Source organism: Sarcophilus harrisii, chromosome 5 (assembly GCF_902635505.1).
Source record: "Sarcophilus harrisii chromosome 5, mSarHar1.11, whole genome shotgun sequence".
Classification (NCBI taxonomy): Eukaryota; Metazoa; Chordata; class Mammalia; order Dasyuromorphia; family Dasyuridae; genus Sarcophilus; species Sarcophilus harrisii.
The window spans coordinates 64,095,589-64,110,367 of record NC_045430.1 but is presented as its reverse complement, the minus strand read 5'-3'; the positions used below and the strand labels follow the sequence as shown (position 1 = coordinate 64,110,367).

Genomic DNA, 14,779 nt, shown 5'->3' with positions numbered 1-14,779 from the left:
AGCAGCACCTAAGTCTTCCCCCTTAATTGCTAAAACTAAATTAGCCTGCTATCAGCAGCATGATAAAATCTTTGCCTCTTGATTTGAAGGTCTAAGCCTACAAATTCTTTTGAGACACCTTGTGACATTGGCCCAAGACCCCAATATACTTTTGGAATCCAAACTCCTCTCCAACATTTGGTAGACCACATGGGGAGAGCCTGAAACTTCAATACTTTGGAGAATCCAGGGCTTCTGCCTATCATAGCACATCAGTTTCAATCAAGAATAGATTTGTAAAAACAGACTATGTCAAAAATAAATGAAATATTCATGTAGTTTCATGATCAAGAATTAAAGAGTATATGTCAAAATTTTATAAACTCTATGATAAATAAAAGAATGCAGCATTTCATGTTCTTTTTTAAAATGAAAAATGGTAAGATTTTTAGTATAAACTAATAAATTTAATAATTTCACTTTATCCTAGTTACTGCTGAAAGAGAAAAACTTTTGGTATTAGCCAAAACATTCTTTTCTATCACAAAACTTAGACAGTGTAATGTCTGTGTGACATATGTTAGCCTATGTCTAACATCATCTTGTACTAAATGTAAAGGAAGAAAAAATGTGACAGGACCTAACTTTTCTTTATTTTCTCTAAGATACAGAAGAAAAGAACTAAACTATTCTCTCCATCCTACTTTGTAGAAGACTCATCCAAATGGAAGCAGTTTCATACAAACAGGAAAGGAAATGCAAATGTTTATTAAAGCAATCTTAATTCACAGCCAAGGACAAAACATCTGTATAAGAAGACAAGGACAAAGAGCAAAAATTTAAATGTTAAATAATGTCTTTGACTAGTTTTCTAGATTTCTCCAACAAAAAACAGTATTGTAGAAACCCAAAATTATAATCTAAAAGAAAAAAAAATCAAGTTAAACATTGTGAAAGCAATCTAGACAAAGGGGAAATTTTTATATAATTAGGGCATGGGGTTATAAATTGCCATGTGAGGTTTTTTTTTTTGTTTGTTTGTTTAGAGCTTTAAATTCATTTGGCATTTAAAGCTTTACACAACTTTACTCCTTCCTACCTTTATAGATATCTTCCCCTCTACATAATTTACCACCTAGTAATACTAACTTCTATCTGTTTCTTGAACAGATTATCTATTTTCTATTCTATATTCTAATTTATTTTTAATGGCTCTCTTAGGTGCATGACTTCCCTGACTGCCTTCAAAATTCAAGTCAAATCTGAATGGAAAATTTGATATTTCTTCAAAGGATAAATTATAAATTAACTTAAGCTAAGGGATCAGATAACTATTGTCCCTTATCTTTCCTCTTTGGCAAATAGTTCCTAGGATATGGAGTGGGGGAGCAGGTACAGGAAGATATGGAGCAGACTGACTCAACCCTTATCTCTCATACATTAAAAATACATGTCTCAGGGTCAGTAAAAGAAATATCTTTGTTTAAATTTGAATCTATGGGTTGCTTCCCCATTAGCAGTAGTTTTGGGGTTTAGAATGTAAGGTGACATTCTCAGTTAATGAGGATGAGCCAGTGGGAAGGGTCGGTATTGGGTCAGGGAAATCATATAGTGCCCCTTTTGTCTGTTCTCAGAGCCCTCACTTTCACTCCTCCATATGGTGAGAGTGACTGCCCACTTTTCATGAGAATAAACCTACTCCTTACACCTTGAGAGCCTTCTGAGATTGGGTGAGTTGCATACCACACAAATCCCAACTGCTTTGAGTGGGAGGCCTTTCCACACAATATCCTCCCCCTCTATTACTAGAGGTTACCTCCCTTCCCTTCCTCTCTCTCTTCCCCCATATCCCCCCAGAATTACTTTTCATCCATCTGTGCCCATCCATCTGCCCCACAAACTAATAACCTAACTAATAACTTAGTAAATATTTAACTCTCCCCTTCTTAAACTTTCTTTAAAGACTTTCAGTAATTATGCAAAACAGCCTACCAAAGAGCATACCCAAAGGGATGTTCCAACCTTCCTTGCAACTGCAGCCAGATTCCTGTGAGAGCCATGCCCTAACATTTTATAAGTATAACTTCCTCTGCCCTAACCCTTTAAGAACTCTGCATCCAACACCCTCCTTGAGCCCCACCGCATTTGCTACTGTAGCACCCCAGTAACAACTCCCTTGCTTCAATTAAAAATCATAATTTTTGCCATATCGTCTATCTTCTCTTTAATTCAGGTTGACAACATGCAGCCTCATCTTCAATGTCATTTTTAATGACAAAGATATATCAGTTTCTGATATTGAAACATTTGTCAATGGCAAAAGTCTTTTCTGGATCTTCAAAAAATGGGGCGGTAACAACTTTCACAAGATGATAGCAGCAAGTAGTGGTCTGGAAGCATTGTTATATTATTCAAGGGTTCTTGGTTTGGAGTCCTAGGCAATTTCCACTGGTCCCAGGAGAGATGGTGGTGGTGGTAGTTTGACTCGCCTGGCATGTGCCTGTTTCTCTCAGGGTACCTTGCAGCTTCAACTAGACTACCTATTCTATGAAAGGCTTGGTCATAATCTAAGGAACTTGTATAAAAAGGAGGAGCTATATCAGAATCAAATAGAGAAACCAAGTGTCTTAAAGCAGAGAGGACAGAGGAAAATCACACAGATCTGAGCCAGAAAGAACTGCAACCAGCAAAAGGAGAAAAGAGAAGGCAGGATTAAACTGTTACAGGTATGAGACATACAAAGGAAAGCCTGCCATAGGGACTTCTGAATAAAAGATTCAGGTTGGTGCTATCATTCAAGGATTTATACCATCAGAAAAACAACTTTTAGATCCAATGAAAACAACCAACAACCACATCTCCAGAAGACCCATAATGTTACCTTTTAACAAGAGAGATGCAGAAATATATATTTTAAGGCATGACGACTGGATAGTTTAGTTTGTTAAAAGATTTTCTTAAAATAGGTAAGAAAGGAAGTTAGCAATAATGTTGCCAAAAAGAAAAATAAAATGAAATGGAAGCAGTTATTAAAATGGACAACAGAGAATAGATGTTCAGAACAAAATAACCAGGAAAGGCTTGAAATTAATATGTTCAATTTATTATATGTACATTTTATAAAAATCAAGCTATGCATAAAAGAAGAATCATGATTCCCTATACAACCTTTTTTTTAATATTCATTTTATAAGTGGAAAACGTCATTTGAGGATAAGTGAGTGAATTGTTTCTTAAGTTCAGAAAAAAAAAAATTAATTATAACAAAAATATCTTTGAGACTTAAGTGGTCCAGAAGATCAACTTGAAATACTGATATCGTTTCTTGGTTTATTCATTCCACTCAAGTCCATCTCTGCAGCCCCATTTAGAATTTTCTTGGCAAAGATACTGGAATGGTTTGCCATTTCCTTCTCCAGTTCATTTTACAGATAAGGAACTGAGGCAGACAAAGTTAAGTAACTTTTACCCAAAGTGAAACAGCCCAAAGTAAGTGTCTGAAACCAGATTTGAACTCTGGAAGATGAGTCTTCCCAACTTCAGGCCTGGTGTTTTATCCACTGTGCCTCCTAAATGCCCCAGCTTTTTGGTTACCTAACAATAAAAATCAGAGTTCCTGGAAAATTCAAAGTCAGCAAAACTACACATAATCAAATGACATCTTTGCTAAATCTTTTTTCCTTCCAATTTAGTAAACAACTTTTTGTTAAATGATAGATGGTCAACCAGGATCTCATTTTGTACCAATCAGTAGTCAGGCCAAGGCCAGAAGAGGAGGCTACTACAATAGTTTAAGCAGGATATGCCTGAACTAGGATGTGATGGCAATGTGAATAAAGAGAAAAAATTCAAATACAAGAAATGTTCTGGAGGAAGAAACAAAGTTTGGCAGCTGATTAAATATATGCAATGTATTTGCTATTGTTGTTTGTCCTTTATTCTCAAAGAGGACCAGGACATTAGGGAGGTGATGCTATGACATACAAGTGTACTGGATTTAAATGAGAGAGGACTGTGCCCTCACCTGCCTCACTTTCCCCTCCAGAGCCATCTGGGTCCAGGGGCCAGATAAAGATCAGGACGATTGGAGAAAGTCCAGGATAAAAGTGAGTTGTAAACCCAGGCTGTAAAGTAGAAGAATAGTAATACCCTCAATAGTAATAATGAAGTTCAGAAGAAAGGTAGTTTTAGAAGGAAAGATAAAGAGTTGTGTTGCAAAGCATGACCCATTACTGTTCTTCCTGAGTGAAAATTTAAGAAAACCAAGAAAAACATTACTCTTTCCCCACTGCTCTAGAACTCAGAGCCAAAGGAAGGATTGTCTCACAATCATGACATAATAGAGCACAGGCTTTTCCCAGTGTGATGTACATTGCTGTTACAGTTCTCTCAGGTTACAAACTCCCTGAAGAGCTCATACTTTGCACAGGAGGAAAGAGGTTGGAATAGGGTGAGTGGGACAGTATTAGAGTGATAAAAGTTAAACAAGGTGCTGGGGTTCTCCCATTGATTCTCATGGGATGGGTGGAATTTAACCCATCTTCTCACTACTGCACTGCTTGGTTATACACCCTCTCATATCAGCTCATCACTCAATCTGGGACAGATTTAATAACTTTTAATAATTATAAAAGTATGAGACTAATTCTACACAATCTCATTTTGAAGACCACTGAGATAAAGGAAATTCAGAGTTGTAGATTATAAAGTATAACCTGTTGGTAAGGCTAAAATCAAGGACATGACCTTGACTGCCACATCTATATGTTCCCATTGAAGAATGAAAAAGCAAGGATGATTTAAAATATAAATTGAAGTATCCAAACATAAGAGTTTAGGATGTAGTATAGAGAAAAATGTGCAGGAAATGATCTCCCTGAGAAGGAAAAAGACCCAAAAGACACTATAAAATAGCCATCAGATTCTGAATAGGGTAATATACCTGGATGGGGTGAATTTCAAAAAGAAGTTGCCAAGTCGATGGTCAGAAAGTAGCACTGAGAAGCAGGACACCTGCCTACTCCTTCACCTAGTGAATGTTGCAGGGGAGGGAACCAAGGGAGAGTATTGGGAAATGAGGAGGGGAATAAATCAAGATAAAGGCAGGACCAGAGAAGGTAGTCCAGAATACAGCACTGACTGTGGCTAAACCATACCTCTGACAAAAAATGAAAGGAGCTCAAAAACAAAAGGTCCAAAATGAAAAGCAACTTGTTAACAATAAATTCCATAAGCCACAATGGAAGAGGACGATAGAACTGCTAAGGGTAGGATGACATGTGGAGTGGTAACAAGAGAAAGGGACTCTCCTGACTAGCTAAAAATGTTTTCAAAATGCCAAAATATAAGAACAAGAATCATTTTCTAACCCATGATTTGTCAAAGAATATATATAAGTAGTTTCTAAAAAAAAAATACATACATATATATATAATATATATATATTATATAGCATATATATATATATATATATATATATATATATAAGCTATCCAAAACCATATGAAGAATGCTCCCAATTATTAATAAGAGAAATGAAAATCCAAACATCTCTGAGGAAAGTGAAGACCTAAAGTGAAGTTTCCCCACTTTATTAATGACAGAGCTGGTTCATGACCTAAGATTCTCTAATGCTAAATTCAATTGTCTTTCTAGGATACCACCTCACTTTACAAATCTTGGACTAAAATCAAGAAATGAACCATCAGAGTGATATCACTGTCAAGGCTTGGTTTGGTCTAGTCCAACTGATTGGAACACTCCATGAACAAAAAATAGTGCACTTGATATTTTATCTGACAAAGAATCAACTAGACTTCCTTTTATCAGTCTTCCTGACTCATCAGGAGACCTATGATGAAGGTGAGGACTGTGAAGAAGTAGGGAACAGGGAAAAGAAGAAAGCTATAGGGTTGTAACAAAGAGATAGAAATCAATAACTGAGGTCACTTCCAAGAAGGAATGCCCAGAACAGATAAATACAAATGACTAATCAAAGAATAAGATTAAAAGAAAGAGAATACAAAGGCTTGAAAACCCATGAAAATTTTTGTTCACTGGTTTATCTAATTACCAAACAGCTTCAATACAATAAAGTCAATCACATTTTAAAACTTCAAGAGTTCATGCTTTCATCATCGGGACTACTCTATCCATTCACAGAGATCTCTACTTCTCCATGACTTAGCAGAAAACTCATCAACTTGTGGTCAACCTGGTAAAGAATCTCCTTGAACTTATCTGGACTTATGGAAACAAGAGAATCTTCAATTTGATAGTGCCTGTTCAAAGTTCCATTTCTAGAATACATAATCATTTCTAAACCATGATGAAGTAGCAGCAACAGTGGAGGATTTTAATGGAATCAATCTCATCTTAACCTTTATAATTATAAAAAGTTATAAAATCTATCCCAAACATTCACATATGAGATAATATTTCTTTATTCAATGGAACTCAAGGGAAACAAACGCAGGCATATAGAATCCATTTACATATAATATCTAATATAGATGACTCATTATACACTGATGTTGGGAGACCACAACATCCCTAATGTAAGCTGGTAATATGAAGACTGATAAAACATTAGGAAAACAATTAAAACACCAGTGGATATGGAATTAGAAGGCCAAGGTTTCAGTCCCAACTCTACAAATACTAGCTGCTATGACCTTGAGCAAGTCACTTAAAACTTTTGGGAGCTGAAACTCAGCTTTTTCATCCACTACCACACAGGAAAACTGTGTAGGTTCAATGAGATATGTATACACACTATATAAGTGTGCATTATTTTTGGTCTGGAACCTATGATTTTATTGGTGCAGGGCACTCTCAGTAAGAAAATTCTCTCCATCAAACAACTCTTTTAAAGTTCCCCAGTACACTAAGAGAGGCTAAATGATTTGCAGAGGTTACAGAGTTGGTGCAGGCATACCTTGTTTTACTGCACTTTGCAGATATTGCATTTTTTTAGAAATTGACCTATGTCAAGCAAGTCTATAAATAGCACCATTTTTCACTAGCATGTGCTCACATTGTGTCTATCACATTTTGGATATTTTTGCAATATTTCAAACTTTTTCATTATTATTATGTCTGTTAGGGCAATAAGTGATCTTTTGATGTTACTACTGTCATTGTTTTGGGGTACCATAAACTATACTCCATAAGACAATGAACTTGATCAATAAATATTGTGTGTTCTGTTTCACCATTGATCTGTCATTCCCCTCCTTTCCCCTTTCTCCCTCTCCATGGGCTTCTCTATTACCTGACACATAACAACATTGAAATCAGACCAATTAATAACTCTACAATAGCCTTCAAGTGTTCAAGTAAAATAATCAATCAATGAAGCAAATTTCATTGTCTTATTTTAAGAAACTGCTATAGTCTCCCTAACCCTCAGCAATCACCACCCACCAGTCAGCAGCCAGCAGCCAGCAGCCAGCAACAATCAAGGCAAGACCCTCCACACAGCAAAAAATTATGACTCGCTGTAGACTCAGATGATGATTAACATTTTTTAACAAGAAAATTTTTTTTAATTATGTACAATGGGAATTTTTAAACATTTTACTACCCCACTCTTAATGCACTACAGTGCAGCGTAAACATAATTTTTATTTGCATTGGTAACCAAAGTGTTTGTGTGTTTTACTTCACTGTGATATTCACTTTATTGTGCTGGTCTGGAACTGAAACTATAATGGCTCTAAGGTCTGCCTGCATGTCACAGGCAATTCATGAACCCAGGTCTTCTGACATTGAAGCTAATTCTCTAATAACTACCTTACATCCCCTTCCAACCACCACAATGTTCTGGGCATTATCTTAAGAAAAACTGAAACCAGCAATGCTGTGCTCACTCTGAAGTGTTAATTAATACTATGTCAATGTAAAATATTACTACTCAGGAATAAAATTTAACCTAAAAGAAAAAAGAATATGTGATACAGGAGGATTTTTATAGAGTTTTACTGTCATTGGATCTAATGTACCCAGTGGTAACCATAAACTATAAGGTACTGACCATTATACTATAGTAATTTTTCTTTATATAGCAAAGCAACTATAGCAAACAAATCTTCAAAGCTTTTCTTTTTTCTCTTTTCTCTGGCGCCCATTCTTTGGACATCTATGGGCAATCATCATTAACAACTTGCCCTTTCTGGTTCATCTCAATAGTAATCATCATACTATCCTTTCTTTTCAATCATCCTTTTAAAATTCAACCATGCATAATCACATATCCTCATGTATTCAGAATCTTAGATATTCATAATCATGAACAATTAACAATAAATTACTATGCAATGACAGTAAAGAAAAAGGCTATCTATCGACCGAGGCCATATTTCTCTAACTAGGTAATACGTGAGTGGCTGTAATTTTTAGAGAAAAAAATGATCTCTGTTTAATCTAAATGAATGAAGGTAGTGGTGGTAATTTTAATTTTCCAAGAGAAGAGTGACAAGAAGAAATCCTCTTTTAAGAACAGATGGGGCCTTAAAATTACAACTTTAAAAAAACAAAAAACAAAAAACAAAACACACACCCTGTACAGAACTACCTACATATAGGACCAGCATTGATTTTTCTATAGGTACTAAGCTATAAAAGATCTATTATTAATCAAGAACTCTACCACTAGCTTAATACTGATATCAATTTATTAAAAATTTAATACACATGATTTTAAATACACATGATAATCTGGATAGTACCTTATTCCAGCCGCCGGCAAGAGCTGCAGTGTCCAGTGTACATTCCCGATATGCCTGATAGCTCAATGGCCTGTAGAAATTTTTTTTAAAAGAATGAGTCAAAGAAGGAAAACTCTAAATGTTTAGAATACTATAAGAATACAAATACATATGAAACATGATTCACTCTAACTTAATAAGTAAAAATAATAATAATCAAACCCATAATCAAGAAAAAGTATGACTTCAAACTAAAAGTTTCCATTAGTCTTCAAACATTAATTTAGATTAATTGTAAATATTTTTAATAAGGCAGTCAATTTTCTGGGAACAATGGCTATCTGTATAACTAAATTTGTACTTTGTTAAACATTTTTTAGGTTTTCTAAAATTAACTTAATATTCCATGGCTCATTATAGGGCCAAAGAATAATAGAATAAGGGAAAGAAAAAGGATATCATTCAGGAGAGTTCTAAAAACCAACCACAATATAAATGTTTAATAAACAAAGAGATATGAAACCTGGTAAAACTTTTCATGTTTAAAAGAACAGATTATATTTATAAATCAAAATCACAGAATGCTAATTCCTCAAAGTCTGGAAAGAAGTCTTTCTTATTATTTCTATAAAAATTAGAGGACTAGACCTACCAGAAATTCAAATAATTGGATCGCAATAATAGATGATATCTTAGGTCATTTATTAATTTGCTCTAAGTTCTAAATTCTGTGCCTTGGTTTCCCCATCTATTTGGTACCTGGTTAACACAAGAGAATAGCAATTCATATCATGAAAACAACTTTTTTTAATTGGCAGGGTATAAACTTACATTATATATTATAAAAGTATTCATTTAAAACTTGAACCTCTTCTTGAAATGTCTCTCCTGGCCATTAATGGTCCCACAAGGCAACTCAGTATAATAGAAAGCCTAAAAAACTGGGAGTCAAGAAACTTAGGTCATCATTTCGAGCCATGACCTTCCCTAATTTTAGTTATGTGATCCTGAAAAAGTCAGGAAACTTCCTTGGGCTTCAATCCCTTCATGTAAGGAATGGACTCAATTTCTAAACTCCTTTTCTGTTTTAATATTTTTTGATTCTGAATCATCAAATTTATGCTATTCAAAAAAGAAACGAGTTCAATGAGAGGCAATGAGTTTTATAAAATACATTCCCTCAGGAATAGGTTCCTCTTGCTCAGCTAATTTATGGGTAATTTATAAGTGACCAAAAAGTAATCAAGGACTTCTCTCAGAGAACATAACTTAACATATAGCAAAATAGAATCTGTAGTATGGGAAAATTTGGTACCTTCTCTGAAAAAATTTGGTAAAGGAGCATTTAGTTGAATAAAATTATTTCAGAAAACTATTTTTAAAAAGTAGTTTTGTAGAGTATTAGATACACATCTTTAAAAATCCCATATACCACAGACAAGTGACTAGGAAGATTAAAAATATGTGTAATTATTTAAAATCACATACACAAAAATTATTGTTACTTTGACATGGATTTATAGATTTGTAAAGATTATGTCTAATTTCAGGAAAAAGAGAATAGTCAACTACATATATAGACCACAAAATTTCTTTATAGAAATTTCTTTATAATTTATTGTTATTTATTTCTAATTAAATAAATGCACTTGTTCCCACAGAAATTTTAGCAATCATCACATTTGGTTAAGATTTAGATGCAAGACTTAAGAATTCAAGTGCTTCAGAAACCCAGAAAATATCCAAATTAATACTGAAGCAGCATTAAAACAATATCAAAGGGAAATGTGTTTCCAAATAATCCATTTTTAAAAGAAGACCTCATTGCCACATTCCTAACAATAATTAAGAAGTTATCATAGAGTTTTTTAAATGGATTAGAATTTTGTGCTAGTCTCTGGTAACATTTCAACTGGATTACTTACTCGAATACATTCTGTTTCTGCCTAAAATTCCTTCTGAAGCTCAGTTGAGGGTTTTCAATCCCTTCACTTCTTTTGCTGAATTGTTCCATACTGCTTCTCTTAGTGATCCTTACATGGAGTTTTGGCTATGAGGCTCAAGTACTTGAGAATCTTTCAGGGTAAACATATATTTTGCTAGTTACACCTATACATATATGGATGTTTAGAAGATGATAGATGTCTGAAACATTTAAATGAAACCTGTTATCGCCAAGCCAAAGATGTTCACTTCCCATCTCTAAATAAGTGCTGAAGCTCTTCTACAAAGTCTAGAATTAGTTTCTCAGCCTTAATTAAAGTGGTTCTGAGGATGAGGTAACACATTCAACTTCAAAATAAGATAGTTGGAATGTGTGTGTGTGTGTGTGTGTGTGTGTGTGTGTGTGTGTATATACATTTATATATTTTATAAAATATTTTGCCAAAATATTTTAACATAAATCTGATTAGTTTCTAAAGTGATCATGGTTAGAAAATAGTCACTTTTCTACAAAAGAGGTGAGAGAAATAGAAAAAGGGAAACAATCTTCAGAAAACAATCTAGTTTGGTTTTATTTAGACTTGATTCTGAATGAAATAATTTAAAATTCCAGTAAATATAAATAATAAGCTAACTCTTAAGAAATTATAATATCATACATTGGCAAATACTTATTCCCACCCCATTCACTGCAAGTCAGTTATACATAAGGAATTATCATCACATCTCATCCATCCAAACCCATTTTTAAAAGATAGAAAAAAGAAATCACATTCATAAAGAAATGTGATCTCTGACATGAAGTATAAATTTCAAAACTAATTATAATATTTATAACTTTCATAAAAGTAAGATAGAGGAGAAACAGCCTTGTATGTAGGAATGAGATTAAATATATAGAGAGATAAATAGATTACTAACATACCGGAGAAGAAATTAAGAATACTTTGTTACAGAATATCTTTTTTGGGGGAGCTCAAAGCATGTTAAATATTATTTTTGCTCTTAACAAATCAATGGAACCTGGGAGACATGGAAACCTACAGAAGTTAAGTGATTCATTAAAGGCCATGGAATAACAACTCTAAATAAATAAACTTTACTTTCATTTTGCTTATTCCTCTATCTCATGGTTCTCCATTCAAACATCTTTTCTCCCAACCCTCATACTTACTTGTCCCCATGCTCTTTCCACAGACAAGGATTCAAAGAAATCCAAATTGAGTTTTCAATAATTTCATAGTACAGAATGAAACAACAAATTTCGACTTATTCAAATCTAAAATTATCCAAGAGCAATTGGAAGTTTATGCATATTCAATTAATCAGAATGCAGAGAAATGAATTAAATTTACCTTTAACAGCATTCAAGAAGTGATAAACAATAAACTTTGTCCATTTTAATTCAAGAACTTTCTACCAAACCGAGCATCTGAATTGTGATCTTTGAAATACATATTTTATAAGCCAGTATTCCTATATGCCTTCAAAAGTGCATGTGCCAGCCAAATAATATTTTTAATTCGTGTCACTTTTCTAATAACTTACTAATAAAAGTATTTAGGAAAAAAGTTTATTTTGGTATGTTTATTTAAATGAAGATTAACATCAAATAGTTTTAATATAGCTTATTTAATATACCTTCATTATTGCTTCCTATTTGCTTTTAGTCTTAAATGATTAGGAGACAGCTAAGTTCCCATTAAAAAAAATATAAACAGTTCCATGAGCAGATATACAATTCCAAGTTTGGCAACACTTGGGAGCCCTAAAATAAGAGATAATATTAATCCTATGTTATAATGCAATATCGAAATCTTAATATTTAGTTATGCGTGTAGTATTGGGAGATGGAGATCAGGACAATTAAAAGAGCCATTCCTAAATATCTAGGAAATGCATTTATTGTTAATGACACAATAGATAAACAAGAAGGAACCACTATGATGTAATGTTTATCGAAAACAATACCTGCCATCTGGACCCAAAGAGATATTATATAGAGGAAAGATTATTTTTTAAAGTGTTATGAGTGACCTAATAAATGATACAAGTGGAGAACACTCTGGCTTGGCAATGGTGACTCACTGACTGAGCAGAGTCTGCAATGCTTCATGCATGTGTTCTTTCAGTTCCAGTGACATCTTCTGTCCAATTTGGGCCAAGCAGTCTTCTATTGAGCTCTCTGGGGTAACAGGGTTGAATACTACAGATGTGTGGCAGTCAAAGCCTGTGCTGGTGAAAGCTGGAAAAATCAGATCAAAAGAAAAACTCAATTTAAAACACATCTCTGGGTACGTATATTATGCAAGTCCACTCCCAAGAATACATCCTTAGGTTTGGCAAACCAAGAAAAAACAGACAACAAACTGTGCTTGTTCAATAGATGGAAGAAGAGCTTATCTAAGTATCCTGAGAATGCCTCCTCTAGGACTTATTTATTTGTAAGTAAGTAACCTGATCCTCTGTGAGTGCAGTTCTTCACGCGGAAGACAAATTGTAACTGTGTTCCCTACCTCAGTGGGCTGGTTCTGAAGAAAACACTTTGTAATCTGAAAATGCTGCATAAATTGGATATATTGTTACTATTATTTGCTATATGTACAATAGCAGTTCATCAAAATAAAACCAACTTTTCTCGATTATGCTGGGCTCCTGATTAAGGACTGATCCAATTATAGTAGATTATCTATCTAGGCTTTTTGTCTTCTTCCTTTCATTGATTGCTTCTGAATTATCTCAATGCTTAAAAGAGACACAATGGAGGCTGAAAAGAAAGAAGTCTGGAAGTAACAATCTTTAAGACCTGAATTTTGGCCAAATTGGTCCACTTACTTTTGTATGCCTTTGCCCAGGCTGCCCACATGACTGGAACCAGTTTACTTAAAGGTTCAGATCTGATACCACATCCTAAAGAAAGCCTTTCCTAAGCCTCCTAATTTTTAGAAACCTCTTCTCCAATTATTTTTATTTTTATATTAACTTATCCATCCATGTGTTTCATCTCCAAGTAGAAAGCTGGGTTTGTTTTCATTTTTATTGTGTTGCCAGTCTTGTAATGCCTTGACCACAATAGGTATTTAATAATTGTTTGTTAAATCAAATTAAATATTAAATGTCTGGGAAATCACAGTAATCTTTTTAATTTTTATTAATGTCCTTTCCAGCTAGCATGGAAAATTAAGAATTTAGCTTTGTGTATGTGTATTAAAAAAATCTAAAAGATGATAACAGGTAAGAACTAAAGACCAAATTGCCAAGCGCTAGACAGACAGCAGAACCAATAATAGATAGGAGCTGCAAAGATAGAAATTTCAGCATTATGTAGGGGAGAAAAAAACTTAACAACTAGAGCTATCCAAAAGTGAAATGACTTGCCTTGGAAGTCTTTAAGCAGAGGACGAACAACCGATCACTTATTATGTATGTAATGGTGAGAATTCATTCATGTAAAAATTGGGTTAGATGGCCAACTTTCAGAGTTTATGATTTTGTAATTATGATTAAATGGTGATGTAATTCATGACTTACTACTATTAGGAAAAAGTATTCATAGATGAATTCTAATGAAAGTAAAATTCTATTTCAAAAAGTATAAAAATGAATGATCCACTTTTTTTATTTGTTAAATTTAATTTATTGGTCAGAAGAAGCTACTTAACTTACTAAAACCAAAGATGTACCTTAGCTAAGAAATGTCTTGTAAAGGAATATGTGATGATATATCTTTTATAAATTCAACCAGAAAGTACTCTGTTCAATGACCCTATGATATACCATCTTCAAGCAGAAACTTGTTAAGACATGTTATAAAGGATTCTCTGTAACATACCTTCCAAACTCAGGTTTTGTGATTTGGGAGATATTCTAGAAGAAAACACAAAGCTCTCTACCACTGAAATATTTACTACCTTATGTGAGCATACATTACTATAAAAAAGACACTAGATCAAATTCTCAAGTAATTTTCTTAAACAAACCAGAAATGAAATATAGCTAAACAAACAAACCTTCAGAAATTTCTTCATTCAGAGACCTCAGCTCTTCTTCAATTTCAGTCTTAATTTTCAACAGAAGTTCTTGGTTCAAAGATGTAGAAGGCTGGATGCCTAAAATAAATCAAAAAGCTTAACACACATATAAAGAGA

General features: G+C 33.7%; 1 protein-coding gene and 1 long non-coding RNA gene across 3 annotated transcripts in view; one reads left to right on the top strand and one right to left on the bottom strand.

Moving 5' to 3' along the window:
• The window catches only part of BCL2L13 (BCL2 like 13), a 64,588-nt gene that overhangs the window by 14,533 nt on the left and 35,276 nt on the right, over positions 1 to 14,779 (bottom strand). For both annotated transcript variants that reach the window (XM_031939658.1, XM_031939657.1), the window contains 3 exons: positions 14,642 to 14,740; positions 12,720 to 12,876; positions 8,709 to 8,778 (listed from right to left, as the gene is read on the bottom strand). In XM_031939658.1, the coding sequence (XP_031795518.1) occupies positions 8,709 to 8,778; positions 12,720 to 12,876; positions 14,642 to 14,740 (326 nt within the window). The remainder of the gene's footprint in view (positions 1 to 8,708; positions 8,779 to 12,719; positions 12,877 to 14,641; positions 14,741 to 14,779) is intronic.
• LOC116419445 lies at positions 4,346 to 6,090 on the top strand. The gene is made up of 2 exons (XR_004229757.1): positions 4,346 to 4,429; positions 5,635 to 6,090. It is a non-coding gene; the product is annotated as an uncharacterized LOC116419445 (long non-coding RNA).